General features: G+C 36.4%; 1 protein-coding gene across 3 annotated transcripts in view; it reads right to left on the bottom strand.

The window, feature by feature from the left end:
- Positions 1–26,776, bottom strand: part of EYA1 (EYA transcriptional coactivator and phosphatase 1) — a 100,564-nt gene that overhangs the window by 40,956 nt on the left and 32,832 nt on the right. For 2 of the 3 annotated variants that reach the window (XM_044424221.1, XM_044424222.1), the window contains exons 5-9: positions 22,256–22,378; positions 14,244–14,326; positions 13,716–13,902; positions 6,209–6,351; positions 4,599–4,682 (exon numbers count right to left, since the gene is read on the bottom strand). In XM_044424221.1, coding sequence (XP_044280156.1) covers positions 4,599–4,682; positions 6,209–6,351; positions 13,716–13,902; positions 14,244–14,326; positions 22,256–22,378 — 620 coding nt within the window. Of the gene's footprint in view, positions 1–4,598; positions 4,683–6,208; positions 6,352–13,715; positions 13,903–14,243; positions 14,327–22,255; positions 22,394–26,776 lie in introns of all 3 variants that reach the window. The other variant, XM_044424220.1, reaches the window with a different exon arrangement.

Below are 26,776 nucleotides of genomic sequence, written 5' to 3'. Positions count from 1 at the left end.
CTAGTTGTGTGTGCACAGGATTATAGCTTGGGTCAATCTTTAGCTGGGCAACAATCATAGGAAAAAGGTTCATAAGAAAAGCCCTGAAAATGATCTGTTTTGATCGTTAACATTCTGCTTCCTATAATGGAGAAAAAGATGTCTCTGGAAGGTCCATAACCAGGACTTGATGGCAATAGCCATTTACTATTCTTGCTTTGGCAATTATTATATAGATATATCTTCCAAGGTATCTCTCCTTTAAAACCATCTAAGATAATAGAGAACATCTTATCATTTGTTGCAAATTCCATAAATTAATACAAGGAAAATGGTAAACAATGTATAGTACAATCATTTGGTAGAGAATGTTCAGACATGTGTGAGTGTTTAATTCATAGATTAACCCAAGCACAGAATGTAAGTTTAATATTTTATTATATTTTTCAGACAATTAAGGAAGTCTTCCATAGTACACTTATATGTACTATGTATGTCTATTAAGGAGGAAGCACATAGCAAGCAAGGCTAGCAGCCACTGATAGCTTCCTCTTCCATGAATTTCTCCAATCCCCTTTTAAAGTCATCCAAATTGGTGGCCATCAGCACTTACCATAGAAACAAATTCCATTACTTAACTATACATTGTGTTCAGAGGTATTTTCCTTTATCTGTCCTAAATTGCCCACCATGGATTGACCCTGGGTATTAGTGTTATAGGAGAGGGAGAAAAATCTCTCCCTCTCCACATATGCATTTTTAAACCATCTCGATTATGTCTCCCCTTACTTGCCTTTTTTCCCTAAGTTAAACGGTTCCAGTTGTTGTAGCTGCTCCTCAGTGGAGAGCAGAATTGTATGCAGTAGGGCTGGTTTGCACATGTTCATTCACCTAGACTAGGGGTCTCAAACTCGCAGCCCGCGGGCCAATTGCCGGGATGGGTGGGGCACAGGGAGGGGCCCTGCGGCCTTCAGAGCGCTGGCGGCACCTGGGTCGGCCGCGGGATGAGCGGCCCAGCACCGCCGTGGTGGTGGAATACTTGATGCGTCCCAGCCTCACCCAGACTCTACTTCCAGCAGCCCCCAGGTAAGTTGAGTTTGAGACACCTGACCTAGACTTTTGGCTCTTATAGGAGCAAGAAGAGAAAACCTAGACCTTATCCACTGAACTTCACTTCCACTGAAAAGATCCCTTAAGTCTGCACATACACCAGGGCTTCTCACTCAAAGAATGACTTCAGGCAATTAAGGGTTGGCCCATGAGACCTTAGAAATTAGGTCATTTTCCTTTGTATCACACAGCAGCATTACACTAGCATCATTAATCTCTGTTCCCTACTATAGACTGTTCTGCAGAGCAACATGCATAGGAAATTTTAGTTTCATAATGTGCAGAGCCTTTTATAGTTTACACTATCAATGCTACACAGTTGAATTCTCATTGCTGTCCCTATCCTGAGACCAAACTGCATTGATTCAAATAAAGTTCTTGAATTTCCTGGGACTAAAATGCCTGTGTACACTTGACATAAGACAATAGTGGCTACAAATCTTGTTCAGGTACAGTTCAGGTAATCAAATACTGCAATCTGAGGCATCTTTTTCTATTCACAGCCATTAATTTCTAAATAATGGCTGGGAAAGTTAAGAAAGTAAAGAAAACCTACTATCCATTGTGTAATCATTAGGATTTGCTGTTCACTATGAATGCTTCAGAAGGGGTAGTCAAAATGAGGTGAAAATCTCAGATGAATGTTAACTTCACCTTAATTAAAAGGGGAAATACCAGTGTGTAAGTTGACATATTTTGTCTTAAACATGGATATCTGGATTCAAAAACTATCAGCACATCATTTTAAAATGCTCAGTCCTTTGTTCTGTGTGAAAGTTATTGAAAAACAGGAAAGTTCACTTAGTGTGCATGCCTTGGCTTATTTTCCAGTTAAGCTGGAAAGCCACAATTGAAGCCTGCTTTGAAAGAACCTTTTTGTTTCCTCTCCCTTTTTAGAGACACATACAGAGAACTCTCAGAATTAAATCAGGTAATCGTTTTTTTCAAGAGTAAATAACTTTCCAGATCAGTATTCAAAATTTCAAATGACTATTAAAGAACTTTGGGTTACATCCTCCTCCTCCTTTTTACCCTTCTGTATGTTTATTCCATAACTTGTTTCATGGATTATTTCCAAATTATGGTTCTCCACTTCATTTGCACTGTCAAGCTACGTTTTGCTGTTGCCTGCAAACTAGGATCCAAAACCAGGGTTGGATGGAAAAAATGTGGAAAGGAAGCATTTAATATGTGACTAAGTTTCTTTGCTCATTCATATAGTGCTGAACCATGGTTTGATGTTATGTCTGAACCATCTTAGTGTTATTACTTTTCTCTGCCTGTTTCATGCTATGCAAAGATATTTTTCTACTGTCAAAGAATCAGTCATAAGCAGTTGGCATTAATCACCTTGTGATACACACCAGCTGCTAACACTATATGTAGTGAAAGAATAGTCACAAATGTGCAGAAGGCTTCTCCTTTTGTAAATATTCAAAGAACATATTGAATTGCTCTATACTTTCCATCTTTAGCACAATAGCTACACAGCTGTTACTTATTCGCCACTTGAGATCCAGACATTATTCAAGGTAGCACTTACATTTGCAGGAAAAAGTGCTTTTCTCCAAAGACAGAAATTGTTATAGAGAAAATATAACCTTTCTCTTTTCTAGAATATCTATTGCCATAATGATTGGTATTTAAATGCAATACTGTGCATCCCATGCACACCAAATAACTAATTTCCATATGCTGTTGGTAACATTATTGGGTGACATCCAGCGTTGTGGGAGTGGATATCTGCTCATGCAACAGAATTTTCTCCCCTGCTTCTCTCTCTGCAGCCTCTTAAATGCACCACTGAAATGTGCTCCGGGGTTGCCCAACCTTGAAAATGTTGAGACATCTGCCTATAGGATGATAATTTTGATCCATGCTGTATTTATTGCCCTTTTTCTTCTAGCCAGCATAACTTACTTTCTTGCTCTGTCTTTTTTCTTTTCACATGGCTAGTGGGAGAATAAATTCTCATTAAAATGGGATGCTGAGTATATAAATGGAACTTATCCATTCATATCACCAGGCTGTATAAAAGTTATGTCACTTTGTACATTGCTGTATTAGCACACCTGCACAGTGGGCATTTGTGTTGTGGATGCCTACTGCATGAACACTGCTTTCAGAGAGGTATGTGAAAACATTTGTAAAGCCAGTATTATTGTTAAATTGTACCTCAGTGTATGGGCACACCATGTATTACATATACATGCCAAAGAGATGCTGCAGTAAATTGGTTGAGCTCATACAGTTCTGAACTGCATTTTACTGAGCGTGGTTAAAGCTGTTTATTTTGCTCATGCAGGGAAGAATCAAACTTTCTAATCAGCCTCTCCAACACACTGAATTTATCTATAGTCTGTGGAACTCATGTCAGAAATATAATACACAACAAACTGCATTTTGACAATACAGAAAACAAGCCAACAAATGTAACCCAGTCAGCCCCTCAAAATAGTGAAACTGCTTTACTGTGACCCTAAACATTTTTTCTAACCTTTGTAAACAGAACCTGAGTGATTACCTTATTAAATATTTTAAAGATAGTAATCTGTGTTTTATCACATAATTCTTCATACCAATATCCACATGAGCTCATTTACTTAATAGCAGGATACTTTTGACATATACACATCAAACTTTATTTATGCAGTTTCTTATATCAGTTTATCTCAGAGTAAGTTCAATGAGTTCAGTGGGATTTACTTCTGAACTCATTGAACTTACTCTGAGATAAACTGATAGTGGGATTTACTTCTGAAAAGACATGCCTAACTTTATAGCCAAACATGTTTTAAAGTATTGGGAGGCAATTTCATTCCATCCTTTTTGCAATATTTTTTCCACCAAACCATATATTGCAAAAAGATTTGGAGTTCTGCCACAGCAAACTCTTTCATAATCTTATATGTTCTTCTTTGCTGTGTAGTAATACGTCACAACATATTCATTTCCTTATTAGTATACTATCAATTATTTGGAGTGGGCAAGACTTTCTCATTACCCCAAATGCAGCATAGAAATTTCCCTTATTCAGACATTCTGACACTGAATGGAGCAAACACATGAGGAAAGGGAGTATTCTAGTCCCACCCTCCTTCACTGTCACATTGGCCACTCTCAATTTGCGCAGGAAAATGTCTAAACAGGAGGCCCTCCTATAACCACCAAGCCAGAAGCTGAATAGGGCTATTAGTAATGGTGAGAACGAGAGCAAAGAGAACTTAATTAGAACGTTGGGAGAGGATCTGGTGGAATGACAATACTAAGCACACTTACTATGGAGTAATCTTCATTGACATAATGAGATTTGTTTCTGAGTAAGCATGCAATGGATGGCACTGCTAATTAGATTATGAACAGATAACCTTGTATGCAACTGGATTTTTTGGGGGAGGAGGTTGTGACTCATGCTTTGAAAACTAATGTTTTACAACAATATACCATACTGTTCTATACATTTCCTTTGCATAAACACATGGAAAGCTCTTATTTATGTCAATACTTACTCTCCCATATCTATTAGCATAGGATCCCGTAAGCAGAGAATGGAAAATGATGATTGTCTCATCCAAATCCCAAATGAACACTCGCTGTAAAAAGATAACAAAATCAATGGATCCCTCTATAACTGATATGTAAAATACAAAAAAAAAAAAAAAAACCCAAAAACAAAACAAAACCCTAAAAGATATCCATTTCAGGAAAAAATCTAAATGCCACAGAGGGTTGTTGTGTGGATTAAGAAGAGGAAGAGAAGAATTATGTAAGACAGCTTGAGCTCCTGGGAAGGAAAAAAGAAGGAATATAATTATTACATTACATTTCTATACCGCCCATAGCTGAAGCTCTCTGGGTAGTTCACAACTTTTAAGTCACCATCTAGATTTTAACTAAGCCTGACCGTGCTTAGGATTCAATATTAGGCAGGATCAGGTACTTCAGCCTATACAGAAGCTATTATTTATAATTATAATAAATATTAAATTGATCTTTTCATTCTATTTTGGAGAAAACCATACATCTAAGAAATATATTATCACAATAATATATCATTTCAAAATTGACCTCACAATCCTATGCATGTCTACTTATGAGATTTAATGGGATTTATTCCTAAGTGTGCGTAAGAATGAAACCTAAATATATTCAATATACAAATTCAAACATTTACACACTTACTTAGATTATAGAACTGGGAAAAATGGGATACTGAAAAGAGGGAAAGGCATAGGTTAAGGCATGGGATTTGGGTTTTTTTTTTCCTATTTCCATGTTGCATTTTTACCTAGTAGACCAGAGAATCCTGGCAAACAGCATGCTGTAACATTTCCTAGGGAATGGATGCCAGATTACCTCCAATTCCTTTGATAGGTAGGCCAAATTAACATGGTGAATGATGGGACCCTGTGGAAAGTCTTAGGATACATTTTATCAAGTGGCTTTCTGAAATTGCTGGGAAATAGCTATTTCTACTTACTATACCTTTAGCCAGATCCTTCTCTTTTCCCCATTGGTCTAGGGCAATTTCATTGCTGGATGAAGAATTTCCAGGTTTCATGAAGGAAAAGTATTCTTCCCTTACAGCTTTGGTACACATCTCCGTGAATCATACAATGTATAACCTACAATTTGTCACTATGGTGTGTGAACCTAGTCTTCGCTGCTTCTGCTGCATCAGGCGAACACAGTTACCCCTCTGGAAATAATCATTAATCAGTAATGATTAATAATCAAAAGTATCCTACTTTTCAGTGGGAGGAAAGCACACTGATGAAAGATTAGAACTTTTACATGGGGCTGGGCAACCAATAGATACAGGGACATTCCCCTCCAAGAGCAAGAAGTACAAGCATTGCAGGTATACCTCATTAAAAAGCAAGAGAAGAGGGCAACTATGGTCTCCTAGCATGGCAGGAAGACACTAACTAGTGCTTATAATTTTACAAGAGTACAAGATTCCATCATGAGAAAGACTCAAGTACAGGAATAGCAGGAGTGGAGTGAGTTTGGCTAGAACTTATAATTTTACTGTGCTTTGTATTTGATTTTTCTTTTGGCCCAGTAAGTTTTAGCCCTCTGCAACAGCATAAATAAATAGCTTCTTCTTCTGCAATACCTCCAAGTCAGAGTCAGGTGGTGGTGAAGGATTATTATTCCTTCTGCCTCGGCCACGTGATTTACCATCTGAGCTGCGACGCAACCTGTCTGCTTCTGAATCTTTAATGGGTGTTGTTGGGCTGTGGAGTGAACTGTATTCGGCTGCATAAGAAAAAAAAGTCATCTTTTAGTTTAGTTGTAGCTCTTTGAAATTTCTAATTTTGAGTATGTTCCGTGAAATGGACACTTGACGTCTTAGACTACATTACAATATTCATCCAGTCTTAATTCTAAAAGTCAGAATTCTCCCAAAAAACACATAACAAAATAACTCAAAAGGTAATGAAAATTCCCCTGCTCTCTAATAATTGAAGAAGGTATTTCTAGAAAGAAAAAGAAAAAGAGAGAAAGAGAAACCTTCCAGTTTCTAAGAACTCAAGAAACACTGTAAGAGAGAGTGGGCAAAGGAGGAGAGAATCAAAGAACCCCAGGACTGAGAAAACAAACTGGTGTTTGTTAGTCAACTAGACAAAACCTAGGCAGGGCAACAAACCACATATTAACCACGGGCTAAACTATGGTTAACATTATATGTAAACCAGGTAATTATCCCAAAAGTCTTTGAAAGCTTTGGTCTGCTGTGATTGGCAAAACATTTGCATCAAAACTTTTTGTGTTTGTATGTCCTATCTATATATGTACCATTAAGAATCTGGATGATTAGATTAGCAATAAGTAGGCAGAAAGGTTCTCAGAGCCAATAGGAACAAGACTTTTGATTGAATAGAACAAAACTCCAGTACTTCAGGCTGGGGAAGGAAGGAAATGAAGTAAAGAATTAGTACTGGGAGCAGGAAATGTGTGTGTGAGGAAGAGGGAGAGGACTGGTGACTACTTGAAGAAATATTTCTTGCTCAATATTATACTACATACAATTCAAGTTCCTTCTAAAACTGTTCACTTTTTGGCCATATTGGCTATATGTTCCTCTTGACCTCTGAGTGGATGATCTGAAAAATTGTAATGATATGTACACAAAAGCTCAGTGCATGCCCCCATCTTCTTCTATAATGAGATAATGAAAAGAATTCTCAAAAACACACACAATTTCATAAGTTTAATATTATCTTTATCATTAATAAATACTCCTTTTATGTTTCATAATAAAACCACCATAGTATATTCAGTGGTAAATCAATCCAGTTACACTACTAATTTATTCTGAAATTAAAGTCCAGAAGGTTTGAGATTTTGGATATTGCCAAAAATCCGAGATATATCTGCTTTAGTGAGACCACAGTGCTAACACTTGTTTGTCAATAAATTTTCTTCAATCTCAATGGAGTCAAATACTGCCTATGAAACACTATAAAATCTTTCTTTAAAGTCTACATACAATCTTATATCATGTGTTTCCAGATCCATTTCCAAACAACCAAAGGTATTTTTCTTTCAATATCCTCTTTACTCTGATGTGGATTTGTTATTAGTTCCACTTTAGTAATGAATGTATATGATCATTTTACATATATGGCCAAGTACTCTCTTCAATTGATTAGAAGAAGATAACATTTCTAAGTCTCTGGAGTCACTCAAAGATCCACATTTATCCAGATTAAGCTCCAGTATATGCTTAACTTGGAGGTATTAAAAAAGAAGGAATTGTAGATGCCTTACTTCTTGTTTGATTTCTTAAATGTCTTTCTTTTATAATTCTTTAATGTATACTATATGCCTGGGCTTAGCTTACTTTAATTGTTTGCCAAACCATAACTAAATTCCTAGTACATGGGTTTATTGTAATAATAATAGTACCAGAATATTTTAAAGATGTGTAGACAGGGAGTTTTCTACTAATATTGCTGCACTTTTCCTTTCAAACCATTATCTTAAATGATGCAGCACAGAAATAAGGAAGTAAAGGCCATGGACAGAGAACAACTGGTATGTCCTAAGCATAAGTGGGATTTTCCTGCCCATGAACAAATCTAGCATATGATGCTGCCATTTTATAAGAACTGTATTACTCACTCCTAGAGGGATGGTTAAAAACAAAGGATTAATAGCAGCACATTCATTTTAATAATCAGTATGTCCACCACTTGACATTATCCCAATGAGATCAGACAATATCTAGGGGACATAGACTTACCCCATAGGATCCATCCATTTTTTGAATGAAGGGATTGCTAAAGAATTAAATACTTTCTAGCATTCACCAGGGAAACTATTTGTGCATGCTATTTTGTTATTTTTAAAAACCCTTTATTATTTAAGCATGCCACTCTGTAATTATTGTTCTTTTCAAACTCTTGACATCTGCTAAAGCTAAGTGAGGTTAGTTTACTTTCTGTTAAAAAGAAATGCATCTTTTCTACTGAAGGCTTCACTGAAGAACAGAGTTATTCATGATAATAACTACATTTATTTTCTCTAACTCTGGAATATGTTAGTACTAATAACATCTTGTATTAGTAACTAACATCATGTACAGTTTTTCTATTTAGGAAAAATTTAGTAAATTGATTTATGTTTCGTAATTGCTTGTTTTTTCCCCCATGGCTGATCTTGAGACTTAAATTCTAGTATGGTTCCTTACTCTTTATTTACATTAAACATTTTAAAATTTAAAATTCTTCTAATTTCTACCGTTGATGCCTTCTCTATAGAGACTCTATAGAGTGAACTCTTTCTTGTTGCTTTATATTACCAAGACTTCTCCAACTTATGGTGAATCCATGAATAAAGCCCTCCAAAATGTCCTGTCCATTAGAGCCCCATGCAGCTCTTCTCAGTTCAACGCTGTGGCTTCCTTTATGGTTTCAGTCCATCTCATACTTGGCCTTTCTTTTCATCTTCTGCCTTAGACTTTCCATAGTAGGGTTATCTTCTCCACTGAGTCTTGCCTTCTCATGATGTGTCTTATCTATGACAACACCAGTTTTGTCATTTTTACTTCCAGTTAAAGTTCTGACTTGATTTGATATACGACACACTTGTTCCTATTTCTGTTGGTCTAGGGTATTCACAAAGCTCTTCTTCAGCACCATGCTTTGAATGCATCAGTTTTCCCGCCATCAACTTTGTTCACAGTCCAGCTTTCACTGCGCACTTTCATTTTGCAACTGCAAATACAATAGTACAGATGATCTTGGCCTTGTTTCAGTGAATGCCCTTACACTAGGACATTTCCTTCACTGCTGCCTTTTCAAGTGGCAGTATTTTCAAATTTCTTGACTGCAGTCTCCCTTTGAATTGATGACTGAGCCAAGGGATGTAAAATCTTTCAGAATTTTGATTTCTTCATTGTTAACAGTAAAGTTCTGCATTTTTTTCTGTAGTCATAACTTTTATTCTTAATCTACAACTGTGATCTTGCTTTTGTACTTTAACTCTCTTCAGAAGCTGTTTCAAGTTATTGCTTCTTTCTGTCAGTAGTATGGTATTATTTGCATATCTTATACTATTGGTATGTCTTCTGCCTGTTTTCCTCTAATCCAGATCCAGCTTTCCTTATATGTTCTATGTACAGACAGGGATATAAAATATATCCTTGTTTGACTCCTTTACTTATAGGAAACAATTCTGTTCCTCCATATTCTGCCCTCACAGTAGCTTCTTGTCCATGATAAAATTACACATCAGGACAATCAAGTTCTGAGGTTCACCCATTTCTTTCAGGACCAACCATAGCTTCTCATTATCCACAGAGTCAAAGTCTTTGCTACAGTCTATGAAGCACAGATTGAGCTTCTTCTGAAATTATTTGGTTTGCTCTAGTAGCCAATGTATGCTTGCAATAAGACCTCTGGTGCCTGGTCTGTTCTTTAGGTGGACTTTAGGTTCCTGGAAAATGGTATTTAAGTTGCATTTCAGCACCCTATTCTGTTGTTGGTCTTTTCCAGCTTTACTTTGATTTTTGATATTAAATGTTCATGGTCACTTCTGTAATTTGCTCCCAGTCTTGTTTCAGGACGTGAGACTACAGCTTCTCCATCTCTTTATTATAGTTACATTGTCTCTTTGATTTCTGTTTTGGCCATCTGGTGATGTACAGTCATCTGACTGGTTGCTTGAAGAATGTATTTGAATAAGTATACCATTGACTCCACAGAATTTTGAGTCATTCTCCTAATTCATTTATTACCCCTAGGCCCTACAACATTTGATTCTGCTTTATTTACTAGTTTTCTGTTCCAGTCACTTAGGATTAGCAGCATGTTTTGAGTGTTATAAATTTCCTCTTGAACACCTGCATAAAAGTTTTTTCTTTCTTCCTCTTCAACATCTGTTCTTGGAACATAGACTTGAATTATGGTTATGTTGATAGGCTTTTTGCAAATTCTTATTGATAGTATTTGGTTGTATTTTGCATTATAGCCCCTTACAGCCTATATGTCTTGTCTTGGTATTAGAGCCACTCCATTTCTCCTGAGCTTGTAATTTCCAGAGTCAAACACTTTGTGTTTGTTGGACTGAAAATGCTATGTTGTTTAACCATTCCATTTTCTGCTTTAGCGTTTCCAGTTTGCCTTGGTTCATACTCCCATGTTCCAACTGCATGCATTGTGCAGCATCAGACTTTTCTTTCAGCTCTGTGCATGTCAGCCTCTAGCCTTCCTTTTCAGTTTGATCTAGTTGCATCATTAGTTACAGAGCTATTAATTCTTTGCTCCTCCCCAGTAGGTCATTGAGTGCTTTCCAACCTGAAAATTTCATCTTCTGGCACTATCACTTGTTTCATTTTGGATTGTTTTGTTATAGTTTTCAAGGTAAGAAAATTCAGTAGTGCTAACCAGAGTTAGCTTAAGCATCACTGCCATTGCCAGTGAAAGACCCTCCATCAGTGTTGCTTTCAGCTACTGTTGCCACCAAGTAGCTGCCCTTCAGAAGTTTTTCCATCCCAGAAGAGATACCCATTCTCTTCTGCTTATGTGACCATTCCTCCTGAAGAGGCTAAATACATCTTACTGGTGTCTCTACTTTGACCATTCTGCCTTGGGTGACCCTCTAGGAGACCAGCCCAGTGAGATAGTCTGGCCTCCTGACAGCCTTGATCTCAACTTGAATGACACCCCCTCACTACATTAAGGTGTGCATCCTGGGGTGGAGAGGAAGGTAAACTCTTTAGTCCAAAATATTAATTTTACCTATTACATCGGAAGTAACTTCATTTTGTTAGGCTATCCAACTGCCAAATACCTTGACATGAATTGCTAAATACAAAGCCAATTCCCTTATAATTGAGAAATGATCCATTAAAATATTACAGCATGGAAACATTCTTTTTCTGCATTGCCTCTCCTCTTCCTCTGGATCCAACTCAGCTGATGTGGTCATTGGTATGTTTTCCTGCCTATCTGAACAATAGAAGAATGTAGGGTTTTTTGTACTTAAGAAGACAGTCTGTGTGTTTCATGGCCTGACCTGTGCAACACAAAAAGGAACGTGGTATTGGAAGGCTACCACAGGAAACCAAGGTAGGCACAGGAAAAAGAGACCACTTCTCCTAAAAAGGGTCAAAACATTTCTGGCTGCCAGCAGTGTATTTTCTATCATTATATTGATTTGGCATTTAGTCCCCCCCCACCCCAATTCTGTTCAGCTTTGCATATACATTTGAAATAAAAGGGAAGTCAAAAAGAAATCTAACACAATAAATATCACTGTAGACAGCATAAAAATAAAGCAATTTTAAATATATTGATGCATGAAACTTTATATAAAATTATCAATTTCTCAAACAGATTTTAACTTAAACTGTTGTAACTGAGAGATAAAAATAGATATTTAAAAATATACTGCAAAAGAAACAGAGAAATGAAAATACAGCTAGCAATGAATTAAGTGTTTTGGTTCTTAGTAGTATATGAAATTATATACTTTTTCAGATATAATACTCATCATCATCATCATCATCATCATCTATATTTCTTATGGCTTTTACTTGTAAGCTGTCCTGAGATGCGATAATGAAGGATGGCATACAAATGTTTTAAATAAATAAATTTCTATACAGGCAACCTCTCAAAAAAGATACAGTAAGAACAATAAATGCAGTACAGTAAAATACCATAAAAATACAATCCCTAAACTTTAAAAGCATGTTTAAAATTAAAATTAAATTTACAAAAGCAAGCAGGTAGCGCTTTCCTTCAGCTTCGGCTAACCTATCAGCTGCGTCCCTACCTGGAGGAAGATTCCCTAGCAACAGTAACCATGCATTGGTTACTTCCCGGTTGGATTTCTGTAATGTGCTTTACGTGGGGCTGCCCTTGAAGACAGTCTGGATACTTCAGATGGTTCAAAATAGAGCTGCCAGGATGCTGTCGGGGACTGGGCATTATTCTCATATAACCCCAGTCCTCTATCAGCTCCATTGGCTTCCCATCGAAGTCCGGGCTCAATTCAAGGTGCTAGTTATTACTAATAAAGCCCTAAATGGCTTGGGACCAGGACACATAAAGGAATGCCTTTTTCCCAATTTGCCCTCCTGCTCCCTGAGATCGGCAACAGAAGCCCTCCTCTGGGAACCCTCTGTGAAAGATGTTAGGAGACAAAGTACCCAGAGGAGGGCCTTCTCTGCGGTGGCACCCCAACTAGGGAATGTGCTCCCCAGAGAGGTCTGCCTGGCACCATCATTATATGTTTTTCGGCACCAGGTTAAGACCTTTTTATTTAATCAATATTTTAATATGTTTTAATATCAAATTTTATTATTGTATTTTATTAATTTGCAGCCGGAGTGGGTCATCAATTTATTTATGCTGTTAGCCATCCAGAGACGTTAGTAATTGGACAGCGTACAAATTTTATAAATATATAAATAAATTGTTTAACTTTTCTTTCTTCTCCTGAATGAAAGGGATGGAGGATGGGGGTGTCAATGTGGGATTTTTGCACATGGTTTTGGTTTTTCTGAAGCTGCTAATACCTTATTTTGTCCATATTGCCATTTGGTAAATTGAATTAGTCATTTAGCTAAATAAGAATAATAGAATGGCTTTGCAATTCATACACATAATCCTTCTTCTACATACTATCAATATTATTATAAATGTATCTTTATAAGAAGAGAGACACAATTAGTTTACAATCAACTATATATGCATATTCAATGTTCAATCAAACTTTGCACTGCACTCATATACAATCGCTCCAGATACAAGTCCCACTGAGACCTTATTCTGAGGTAAATGGGTTTAGCATTGCAACTAGTATATAAAATAAGGTTTAAGTGGAGAGCTTAGTACCTGTAAATACTGTTGTTCAACTTACAGTTTCTGTTTTTCCTTTTTAAAAAAACTAATAACACTTATACATTATTTAATGTAGCAACTATAGAAAAGCCTGCTCTGAAAAATTTAGTGCTGTTTTCTTCCCACTTCCTAACATGCTATGAATCCTTTCACGTACAGAGGCAGTGGGACCAAAAAAAAAAAAAAAAAAATCAGGTTTCTTGTTCTAAAAGCTACCTTTTAAACACAAAAAGTGTGGCCTAAAAGGACAATAACCTGAACAATTACCTGTCATAGGGTCTGTAACTGCTTGACTTGTGATGCCAGATGGTGGTTCTTGAAGCTGATATGTTGCATTTGAAGAAGGAGTCGTTGGACTGGTGTTGCTGCTTGTCATATAATGTGAAGGATATGGAGAACTGTTGTAATACTGTGCATACTGACCCTGGCCAAAGCTCGGGTAAGATGGATATTCCTATTAGAGTGGTGGAAAAAGCTGCATTAGATTCTCATCAACATGCTCTTACTTGTTGCTACATATTTCAACATATGACTGAAAATATTTGCCTTAACTTTTCTACTGTCTTGGATTTTATTTCTTTTGCCTAAATAAAGCATTGTAATTTAGACAATTACAGATTAAATAAAGATAAAGTATCAGCATTTAGAACAAATATAGCATAATAATGCAGGAGCTGCTAAAACACACTTCAGAGTAACTTTTCAAATTCTAAATAACCTCCAGATTCACTATGAAGTGTATGTTTTGTATCTTTTTTTCAAAATAAAGGTCTGATGCCCTCTCATTTTATTTACCTGCTGTGAACTATTAAAGCCAGTGGAATTTGTAAGCGAGTTATTTCCAGCATATATTCCAGATGATGTTGTGAAACTGCTCCCTGCAACAAACAAATTAAGAGAAAGTGGAATGAACATCCAATATATTTAAAACATGCATTCTCTAACTGTAACATGATTAGTTTAAACACAGATACACATATTCCACATTCATATAATAATTAATCTACTCTACCAGTACAGGAACAGATTATACTGTGAATAAGTCATAATCCTTTGTTTACAGAGCTTTGGATAATAACGTGAATGTTAAAAGGTTATACAAAAAAATGAATTAAGACAGACTAGAATACAAGTTCAGAATCAAATGGTTCCCTTTTTTCTGTTTAGTTATCCATCAAGCTAATTGATCAGCAAATTACCTAACACCAATCTTACTGAACTATATTGCTTCAAACTACAGGTGGAAAGTTCATGCTAGAATACCTCTTCATATGAATGATACCCTGGTGGCAGAACATCAGTAACTACCAGAAAATGTTTGGGTTTTAGTTGTTTACCTAGCAGAGCATTCAAATATGTGATCCTCTCCTACTGTCTTAAATAGTAATCTAAAGTAACAACTGCATATGATAATTTTGTCTGTTTGTGCAGTTTGGCTGTAAACTATCCCTTAAATTAATGCAAAACAATCTGTTGTGATCCCATCAAGGTTTACTTGGAAAATGTTCCAGTGACTGTTAGGCAGACTTAGATATATAATTGACTACAATATCTCTTTAAAATATTAGCTTTTAAAAATGCATTTCTTTTGCTTTATCTTGGGTGGAAGTAAGAAATGCATTTCAATCAAGAAAAAATGGATTTTGTAGTTCTGAGCAATAAATTTTTTTGTACTGCTATTATATTTTGCTACATGCTATAGGAACACAAAGAAAGTTTTCATCCAAAGCGCTCTGAAATGTATGTTCCTCTCCAATAGTTGCACAGATAATTATAGCTCATAAAATGTTCTTGAGTATACAGCCTTGGGCAGCACTTTTCTTTTTCCTCAAGGAGTTACTGTTGCCCCTGACACCAAGAGCACTATCACTTGACATTTCAAATAGAAAGGCCATTGCTAAATGTGTCTGGACACTGCAATTCTCTCTCAGGTTTAGTGGACCAAAAGGGACAGATGGGCTGGCCTTCTTGTTCTAATGCCTTCAACTAAAAGCTGCACTTTTAAAAGGGAAGCAACCTCCTGTTAGGATCAAAAGCAAATTGCAACATATGGACATTTAGGGAGAAAGTGTGTGGGGGGAGGGGGGAGCAAAAGAGAAATTCAAAAAGCTTGTCAGAGGATTTTAAAAAAATTGCTAGAAAGGTAAGGATGCACTAAAGTAGTAAAATACCTCCATAATCTGCCTTTGACATGTATTGTTACTGCATAATGCCATAGCCAGGACCAGTGATATCAAAATGAAAAATGAGAATGGTCCAAAGGCTACGGTTCAGAAAAGCTGATAAATTTCTGAATAAATTAGAAACTTTGCTTTCCTATCACTCCAAAGAAAGCCACTTGTATAAAATAATGGTGAAAGAAAGGGGAAATCCTCAAAAACCCTAAAAACTTTGCCTTGGATATGATATGGGATAATTTCAAAACATCACACCATAGTTGAACATAAGGATTACTCTGGGTCAGGACCAAAGGCCTATCTAGTTCAGCAAGCTGTTCGTATACTAGCCAACCAGTTACCCATAGAAACTCCCTAAGTAAAACATGAACACTCTAGTACCCTCCCAGTCATGTTCCTCAGCAACATATAGGAATACTTCCACCTGACTGGACCTACATACATAACCAGAAGACATAGCTAATGAGTGAAATTATAGTTCAGAAATATGTACTCTTCCGTCACTGGAAGGGAAAATCCCCATTATACCATGAGAAGTGGAACAAATCGGTGTTAACACAAGCAGCATGAATAGTAGCTGGTAAGTGTATGATGGGAAAAAATGGCCAAGTTTGTATATTTTGATATTGTGTGAATGTGCATATGCATGTATAAAATACTAATACAAAACGAAACACTTAATTTCCTGGCATAAAATGTCCTAGAAAAGGACAGTTAAAACAAAATAAAACCTTAGAACATTGCTGGAAACAGTTATTTACATGTTAAAGTATAGGGCAAAATAAAAAGACAGGAAAGCATGAGAAGAGAAAATGGAAGCAACAAAGAGGAGCAAACAGATTCAGTGGGAACATTGGCATAACAGGGAGTTGAGATAGAGGTTTAAAATGGAACATTAACAAAGGGAAGAAGTGGGTGCAGGGAGAAAATTCTAGTCATGTGCATTCTTCGAGAAAAACCTTGAGTATGTATCTCACCTAGAATTCTTTGCCTCAGATTGCTGGACAATAACTGAGCACAGAGAACTCAGATAATTTTATATGGCAAACTATGCAGTCAATGAATGATAATGCTGATTTTGAAATTATCAAAAAGGAAAAGAATATCAGAAATACATAGCAGATTAGAAATGTTCAACAATCATTGTAAACATCATGTTATGGGTACCAGAGAGCTGAAGAAGTTGTTGTCTAAGAATGTATTTTACCAAATCAATAACACTTTAATTAAACTAATCAGTGTTTTATCTAAAGACATAGAAGTTGCCTTATGTACTAAGGTGGATAAGCCATCCAGATGCATGGACACTTACTATCATTCCCCCATGACATCAGGTTGATCCTGACAATGGTGGGCAGTAGCAAGATTGCAGAAGGGGACTTTGCACCTCCTTTCCCCCCAGCAGTAGCTCCCAGTACGGTACCCCTGAAGAGCTGCTCCTGATGGTCAGGGGACGTCTAGCATGGGTAGGATGAGGAACTGTGGGAGGGGAAAATGACTGAAAATTAGGCTTGTATAAGGTGTCTTCACCCGTTTGGGGATAACTCTCCCCTTCCAGTGACTTTCCATACCCTAGTGCACCCTGATCTGCAGGATCCTGTGACTCTCAAGACAAGTTTTGGGACAGGGGACTGTAGGGAAGAACACTGGGGGAGAGGTAGTGGGAAAGACTTCTTCTGAAAGCTTATTCAACCCATCTTTCTGAAGAAACCTATACGTCCAGCATACCTTGTGAGGTTTTAAATAAAAATACAGACACTATTATTTTAATAGAACAAAAGAATGTGCTGAGGAAGGAAGGGATATTTCAAGTCCCAAAATGATACACATTCTTAAAGCTGAGAGCAATCAGCTGATCCATGCATTTATTTTAGGATATGGTTGATAAACAACAAACAAACCAAATGTAATTCAATACTAAAGTGTCATAGAGATGAGACTAACTAAAATGCTAATGAATCTTGCAGGTGCAGGTCACTGTTGCTGAGAAACTTGTCTAGACTGTTTTATTTTATATTTTAAAAGTATCAGGATGTACAGTAAAAAGACTATCAGCTGGAAAGCAGACCATAAAATGGAATTAGGGGCTAAAGCATGCTTTAAAGTTGCAGCTAGCAGCTATGTCTTTCTTCCCTAGAGTTAAGTGCAGAGGGCATGATCCAGATCAGTAGCACTTCTCTATGAAAGATAGTGGGGTTTAACCCTCTACTCCTACAGCTGCAGTCCCTGTTCAGATTGGGGCCCCACAGCTGCAATATATATATTGCCAAGTAGTGATTTCTATTTTTAATTAATCAGTATTTGCCAATATAAGTTGAAGGCATGGGGGAGGTGAACTGTCCTGAGATCACAACAGGGATGAAAGAGTCAAAGCTTCGCCATTCCCCAAGCAAAAGTTATGATTAGCAAATGAGATACTGCACTTACTGCAAAGCTGTTGATGCTGCTGTTATTTTGTTTTTTAATGGAATGCTCTAGGTCATCCACTGAATGGGGTGAGCCACACCCATGGCATTTCTCCAGGTTTCTAGAACAGTTTCAATGTATCAGGCACTGCGGCCAGACATATTGCTTGTGAAAACTGGTAATGCTTTGGTCAAGAGTATAGCCAAGGCAAAGCAGCTTTGCTCTGATAGAACATATGGGTGAACCATGCATTTTTCTGCAATGCCTAGTTAGGAGAACTCACATATCTGCTTGGCAAGATGAGTCTCACCCTTATTTAGAAATTATGTCTCTTTAAGCATAATCAAAACGTGAACATAGGAATACTGTCTGTTAGTCATTGTGTGTAACAACTAAAGCTGATCTTAACCTTTTGGTATGCGGTGTTAGTTCTACTTAGAGTAGAACTTACATTAAAATAAATGGGACTGAAATTAGTTCATGTCATTAATTGACAGTACTTTAGGACTGAAAGAGGAGCACAATTTTTAAATACACATTACTATGAAAAAGCATTTCAGAACATTTCACACAAAAATCACAGGAAATAAAACAAACTGATCTATAACGCCTTTGAATTTTATTAACACAGACGAAATATCAGCACATACATTTGGGAGCAATATTTAAGGATAAAGATTGACAAATGTTTCTGATATAGTTCTTGCAGGCTACTGTTTATTCAGGAACTATGCAGTGGCCTGAGATACATTCAGAACCTTAAAAATTCACAAGAACCAATGAAAACTGTTATTGCACCTAGCCCAGGATATTATAAGAAACATCTCTTTCATCTTACAGCTATTACAGACTCCTATGGAGAATGGCTGAGGTCTCACAGACCATAACAAATGTGAAACAGCTTTCTGAAAACTGCTATGTGGACCACCCAGGGTCATCTGCTTATAAGTACTTAAAAATTCTTTAAAGATTGTCACAATTGAACAAGGTGCGTCATGGCACAATGCCACGCTGCTCTTGCACAAGACAGTTAACAAAAAATATTAGGCACCTCATCTAACCTCATAAAATAGATAATCTTACAAGAAATCGATACATTTTCCAACTAAAAAAATAAAGATTGTATTAACCTAACAAACCATGGTTAAATTGCCTCCCAAAAAGGATAAGCCAAATATTTTGTTCACTACTTTAGGAAGAATTTTTACAGAAGCTGTCATCAGAGCCCACTACAATATGAAGCAAAAAGTCATCAGTTTTGTCTGAATGCAAACCTGTGATACACAGGTGATTTTATAAGCCTTTTTTCTTGTGGGTAGCATATGCATTTTGACAACTCTTTTTAGCATGTAAAATTGGCCACGGTTTTTCTTTTCTTTTCTTTTGCTAGCCTGCAGAACCAAATTGTGACTGTTCCATAGAACATGTAGGAAGGCCAAGAAAGAATCTCCCTCCAGAATAATCCACTTTTGAAGGATGCAATCTTCTTCCTACAAAGAAAACTGAGGAAGATTTCTTGGTAAAGTGGTGGGATAAATGCCACATGGGGGGAAGCCCAGAATTTTTAAAGTAGGCAACAACTAAAGAACTGTAACTCCTACATGAACACTTGGACATATAAAGATACATATTGTAATATATAACAGATAAATACTTTTGTGTGTGTGTGCGCACGTGCACACATGTGCACAATGTAATTTTCAGGAGCAAGCTAAATGACTAGTTTGTCAATTCTGCAGGCATACCTTGCAGCATTCCCAGTGGCTAAATCAGGGCACAGTTTTTGCATGTTGCATATGCTAGCAGGTGACCACCTCTGCATTGCTGTTATAGAAAACAAACAAACGAAACCAAAAACACAAAACAAACAAACAAAAATCCCATTTGGTTTAGGAAATATTCAGAAGTAGAGACATGGTGCTGAGTTACCTGAATGCTAAGGAAATAGAAATGTCTTCCCTACAGGAGTATGTAACTAAGACCAATGTGCTTACTAAAAGAACTTTCACTAGTTTCTGTTTGTTTCCAAGCCCAATTCAATGTACTGATGCTAACCTTTATCCCACAATGGCTTGAGGATAACTCACAACAACAAATTCCTTATCAATTTACACAAATTTTAAGATAACCTGCAGATACTCTTTCCTCAACATCAGTTCCCAGAATAAAATATAGATCTTGTGAGCAACCTTGGTCCATGTGAACAGTATCTTATGAGAAGAAACGATCAGATCTCATTCCACCTCTCATGCTAATGAAAGCATGGAAATAAAGTGAGTTCTTCTCTGAATGTACAAATACTATTGAAAGATCTCAAAAATTAATTTCTAAAAAGATACAACCTTTTCACAGGGTTAGACCATATTGGTGTTCATTGGGGAATTGTCTGAATATAATCTAACTCCATGCCAAATATTCTGTTTTGTTTCAAAGAAAAGACATTACTCTATACACATGCTATTTATCAAATTTCAATATAGGATATGAATTCCAAGTGAGGCTCCATTCAAACAAGGGTGCATTACAAATAAACTGACATTCCACCCTGTTAATATTGATGGTATAAATAAATATTAATGGTTAACGAACAAGCAAATACCTATGTTAGGGTATTAAGCATAGAGGAGGAGCTGCACTGACTCAGCCTGAAACCCTATCTAGTCAGTTTTTTGTTTGCATAGTGGCCCATTGAAGATCACAAGCAGAACACGAGTGGAATAGCACCCTCTCACTCATATTCCAACAGGTGTATCAAGACATGCTGCCTCTTATACTGAAATCAATAGTTAGTCATCATGACTGCTAGTCATTGATAGACTTCCAGCATGGATGGCGACCTTGATAACTGCCCTATAATCCTGAGGCTGCAGTCCTAGAATGCCTCATTACATTTGATGAGAATTTATTTAGCATAGGATTTCATAGTTAATCTATAATCTATTACTTTATATCATTTAGGGATTAGTTTAAAGCATACATTTTGACCACTTTGGAACTTCCTGTAGGCATCTAGTTCAGCATTCTATTCATAGTGACCAACCAGAGCTATGGGAAGCCTACAGCAGGATATGAATGTAATAGTGCTCTCCTATTCATGTTATCTGGCAATTTCTATTGAGATTCATACTGTCCCTGGAGGTATTATACAGCCATCAGGACTAGTAGTCATTTATTTATCCTTCATAAATCTGTCTAATCTCCTTTTAAAGCTGACCAAGTTAGTAGCCATCACTACATCTTGTGAAAGCAATTTTCATTGTTTAACCATGCTCTGTATGAAGAATTATGCACTTCCTTTTATCTGTTATGACTCCCTCACCATTGAGCTTTCTTGGATGACCCTCGATTCTACCATTGTGAGGAAAAAAACATAGTTTTTTATTCCTCTGCCATTCTAAGTTCATCAGATCATCACCTCTGCCATTCTTAATTTGGTGTGAATTCAAAAGGTAAATGTTGCATTTGTGTTCAGGCTAAGGATTACATCTTAAAAGCTATTGAGCACCAATGAAGTCTGATCCAGTTAAGACATAAGGCTTGTCTGCTTCAAAACATCTGTTCGAAGGTTTCCAAGAGGCTCAAATATGCATAGCTCCCACTGACCCAATCTAAATTTAGAGATCATGTTTCTGGTCATTTTTAATCCTTTTCTCAGTTCATAAGAATAACGAGATTGCATAAGTATTGACACAGTGAAATATATAAGTACATACAATATCAAGTAAATATTTAAATTGCTTGGGGGAGAAACACCACAACTGATAACATCTAATATTTATACAATTCCCAAAGTTTACTGCCAACATTAACTAAATCATTGTGACAAGTTAACTTGCAGGGAATGGCATCTCAAATTCACAGATAAAGAAAACACACCTAAGGGATGCAGTCATGTCAGCTTATATTTATACCCCTAAAACAATTTTTCAAATGGCAGTTGTTCCCCATTACAACTGAACAATATTCTTTAAGAAATGGCATTTTAAAGTAATAAAAAAGATTTTGAATATTTCTGTCACATAAAATAGCTAGGTTAAAACATGAATGTTGTCAAGGCCACTGAAAGCTGTGATGTAAGTATAAAATGCTAATTCTAATTTTGAAAACAAAATACACCATTATTACCTACTATTGATTAATTGAATTTATTAATTCTATTCATTTTCAATGAAATAAACCAAGATCATATGTAACAACAAATGAATTCTAATTGTTTATACGAACCTTGCATCTGGTAACTGTATGGAGCCTGTCCTGGCTGGGGAGTACCGAATGTTGTGCCATAACTCAGAAAGCCTGTCTGCCCAGGTGCCTGTGTTTGTGACAATCCACCTTCTGTCTTGATGCCTGCCCACAATGCACCTAAATCAGTTAGTGACAGCAAAGCTATTTGTTCATATTTAAACACTTAGAGGGAAATAAATGAATTGCACACATTTTCATGCATACACATCCATAATTCAGCTTAACTGCAGGACCTAATTTAAAATGATACAATCTTCCCCCTTTCTCTTAAATCCAGCATCTAAATGTTGCTTTAAATTCAATATCAATCATAATATTATGAGATACATACGGAAAAACCAATGGCTCTACTGTTTATGGATGCCCAGAAAGCCTTTGATAATGTTAATTGGCAATTTATGAAGCAACAGATGGCTCAAATGGAGTTTGGTGAAAAGTTTATGAATGCGATAACTAGCATTTATCAAAGACAATCGGCCAGGATTTTAATTAATGGAGAACTTACAAGAACTATAGAGATACAAAAGGGTACAAGACAAGGATTCCCGTTGTCACCCCTGTTGTTTATTCTGATTTTAGAGGTGTTGAATAGAAATGTCAGGATGACGCGGACATTAAAGGTACTAGAATTAGGGATGAAAGTTATAAATTGCAAGCATTTGCAGATGATTTGGTTTTCATAACAGAGGAACCCTTTGTAACAATGCCTAAACTCCTACAATGGATTGAAGAATATGGTGAGGTTACGGGGATGAAAATAAATACAGAAAAAATGAAATTGTTAGTTAAAAATCTCACACAAGACCAGAAAAAATGTCTGCAGGAACAAGTAGACTTGAAGATTGTTAAAAAAGTTAAGTATCTGGGAATCTATCTTACAGCCAAGTGTACTACTTTGAAAGAAGACAATTACGACAAACTATTGAAGGATATTAAGGGTGATCTGGAAAAATGGGCCAATTTATAATTATCTTTGATGGGAAGAATAGCACTTGTTAAAATGAATATATTACCTAAGTTTTTGTTTTTATTTCAAATGATTCCCGTAAAAATTGATAATTTGTTTTTTGATGATTTAAATTTTCAAATTTCAAGATTTATTTGGAGAAAGAAGAAACCAAGGATTAACTTAAAAATACTTCAAGAAGCTAAAAAGAACAGTGGTTTTGGTCTTCCTGATTGGATTGTTGTACTACCAAGCGTCTGTTTTAACTTGGCTAAAAGAATGGATAACTTTGGGAAATAAGAGAATTTTGTATCTTGAAAGTCATGATTTGCAAATGGGTTGGCAGGCTTATATGTGGTATGAGAAGGCTAAGTCACATGAGTCTTTAAGTCACTTTATTAGAAGATCATTTATGTCAATGTGGGAAAAGTTAAAGCTAAAATTGTATAATAAACTACCAAGATGGCTTTCACCTATGGAAGCCTTTGTGTATCCAAATGCATTGAACTTTGAAGGGATCATAAGATATGACGATAAGGATGGAGGCCTGAAATTAGATCAAGAAACACAAGAACAGGGATTTAATATCTCTTGGTGGCATAAGGTGCAGATGCAATCGAGATATGCTAAAGACTGTAAAACATGGGGGGTTTATAAGGACTTAACAGCGTTTGATCAAGTGATGCTTAAATCAGATGAGAAAATGATTAAAAGATTATATGATTTTTTACTTGACAGGAAAATGGAAGATGAACAGGTTAAAGAAACTATGATAACATGGGCACAAAATTTTGGATATAATATTGAATTAGAAAAGTGGCAAAAGCTATGGGAGAGAAATATTAAGGTAACATTAGCAATTTTGTATAAAGAAAATTTATATAGAATGTTTTATATATGGTATCTGTCACCAAATCGATTAGCTAAGATGTTTCCGAATATGTCAAATGGATGTTGGAAATGTAAACATAAATTGGGTACTTTTTACCATATGTGGTGGACTTGTGACAATGTGAAAAAGTATTGGATTAAAATACATAAATGGCTTGAGGAAATGCTACAAAAACCCTTAGCTTTCAAACCTGAAGTTTTTTTATTAGGCATTATACCAAAAGATATTAGTAAACAAGAAATGTATTTGATGTTACATGTAATCACCGCGGCGAGGATTGCATTTGCTCAACACTGGAAAAGTGAGGAATTATCCACCAATGAACTGATTCTAAAAAAGATTCTGGACTGTGCAGAAATGGATAGATTGACTTTATCACTGAAGGAGAAAGAAGATACTGACTTTTATCAAACTTGGGATTTTTTTTTATTATTGGCTAGAGAAACGGAACTTGGCTTAGATTTAAAGATGTTTTTAAGTTATTATAAATGCATTTGAATATGACTATAAAATGTTAAAAAATATGAGTAGGGGGATTACCCAGTACGTCCGATGTATTTGATGATTGATGTTTAAAAATCTTAATAAAATTTAAAAAAATCAATATCAATGAGTGTTACATAGAAATAGACAGTAATCTATCCCCCAAATCCTGTGCATCTCTACTCAGAAGCAATTCCAACTGTGTTAAATGTACTTGACTGAGTTTTTCCCATGGAGACTTAATTTATTTATTTATGTAGGTGCGGTTTGGCCATGTCTGTACTGGGTGTTGTTGCCTGCAGTTTTGCAACCTATGTTCCACACCAAGTTCCAGGTTCTCAGTGGCTACAGTGGGATTTTGCATCTCCACAAAGGGGAGTGGTCCATAACAGAATGTACCTTCAGTTACTTCCCTGTCCCTGTACACCTCCATCCCCACTGCACCTTTTCTCTATTCTGGACATGCACATTGGTGAGTGTAAATTGCTTGTGCACACTGCTTTAGCACTGCTTAGCATATGATCAGCATTCATCTTATGTATGCATGCATACTACAAAGTTAACCAAGTGATTCCCGTACTGCATTCCAAAAGTAATTCAGCAAGGAAAACACGAATTGGCTGCTAATATCATTTTGAAGTGCTCCAAGAGGAGTGTGCAACTTTCCTTTTTCAAGACTGAGCTGACTCCCCTCTCACTCAGCAGCGAAAGAAAATGAGTTGGGTGGGAACCAGTTCCATCACTACCATTGCACATTTAAACCTTGTTACATTTGTATTTATACAACTCACACAAATCTGTTTTTAGAATACCACTAACAAACTTTTTAAAAAAACCAAGGTAACTGAAGCACAAAACTTCAGTACTCATACTAAATATATTGTATCCCAAGAGTAAAGCAGTAAAAGAAATAATTAAGTGGTAGCCAATGCCATTTTGAAGAGTAGGGACCTAAAGGGCATGGCTGTATAAAAGGAAACACACAGCAAGCAATGAGGAAAGAAGAAGCATCTGCAGTATGTCTTCCACCTTCCCCAGGGAAACCTGCTCTGACCCTGGTTCGAATCTTCATTTTTCTGTCCATAGCATCAAAGAAAAGATGTGACTTTTGCTCTTTTAGTCCTTAATGGATCTTCCTTGTTAGGAAAACTGCTGGGAAACCAAGGGCAGATTACAAGGATTTTCATCTGAGTAAACATGTGCAGGATTGGATGACCACACTTTTTTTCTAGAACTTATTATGAATGTTTAAATTTGTTTATCCTGATGTTTTGCATTTGGAAGACAGAGTGCAGTGTCTTACAATATGGAATGTAATATACTTAAAAACTAAGTATTTTGCTCAGTATTTTTTGATGTTAAAAAATTAACATCAAAAAAGGCACAAATTGAAAAACAATACAATCAAAACGCATCCAAGTAAAAATGATTTAGATTTCATGGGATACATCTTAAAATACTGATAAATCCTCAAACACAGAAGTTTATGAGCATACTACACAGAAACTGTTGAGGCTATCTATTTTTTTTGCTTTGCAGGAGGAAGAAAGGAGACGGCAGAGAACATAGGATTGAGATTTTAGTAAAAATTTGACCTTGCTCATTGGAGTCTGGCTGTTTGTCCTTGCTGGCACATACCAACTGCATTCTTTTGGTGCTGCATAATTAGTGTAACCCTAGTGAAGATCCTTCTGTGTGATCATGAGTAGGAGAGACAAATTGAGTCAGCCCAGCCAGGAGCAGGAGAGAATCTATGGAATGGAAAAGTCCTGTGGCTTGGAATTGATATTGTTCCAAATTTTACAGGTCCAAGCTGCATTTCAACCAAAAGGATCCCTTTTCTGCATTTATCTGTGGAAGAAGAGGACTTGTATAGAGCTAAAGACTCTGAAAGCAACTTGTGGGGTTTTCTGAATTCATTTCTCCTACAGAACCTCTGTGCAACCTTTTTGTTTGTATGTAGGCAACCTTAGGCAACTGGAATAGTACTCTTGTACTCTGAAAAAGTGCATGCCACAAACTGTTTTGTTTTATAGGTTTCTGATTGTGTGGGTATGTAAAAATATTTGATCTTCTTGTTTGTTTTCTTAATGCAACAAGTTTTCAGAGTCACACCAAGTAAAATATCTGAATGAATCTGTGACCTATACTAGTCAGTTGGTGGGCTTATGAGGGCAAA

The sequence above is a fragment of the Varanus komodoensis genome, unplaced genomic scaffold (genome assembly GCF_004798865.1).
Source record: "Varanus komodoensis strain SLA01 unplaced genomic scaffold, ASM479886v1 scaffold14_1, whole genome shotgun sequence".
NCBI lineage: Eukaryota > Metazoa > Chordata > Lepidosauria > Squamata > Varanidae > Varanus > Varanus komodoensis.
Note: the sequence above shows the minus strand (reverse complement) of the source record. Positions and strands in the feature narration are given on the sequence as shown.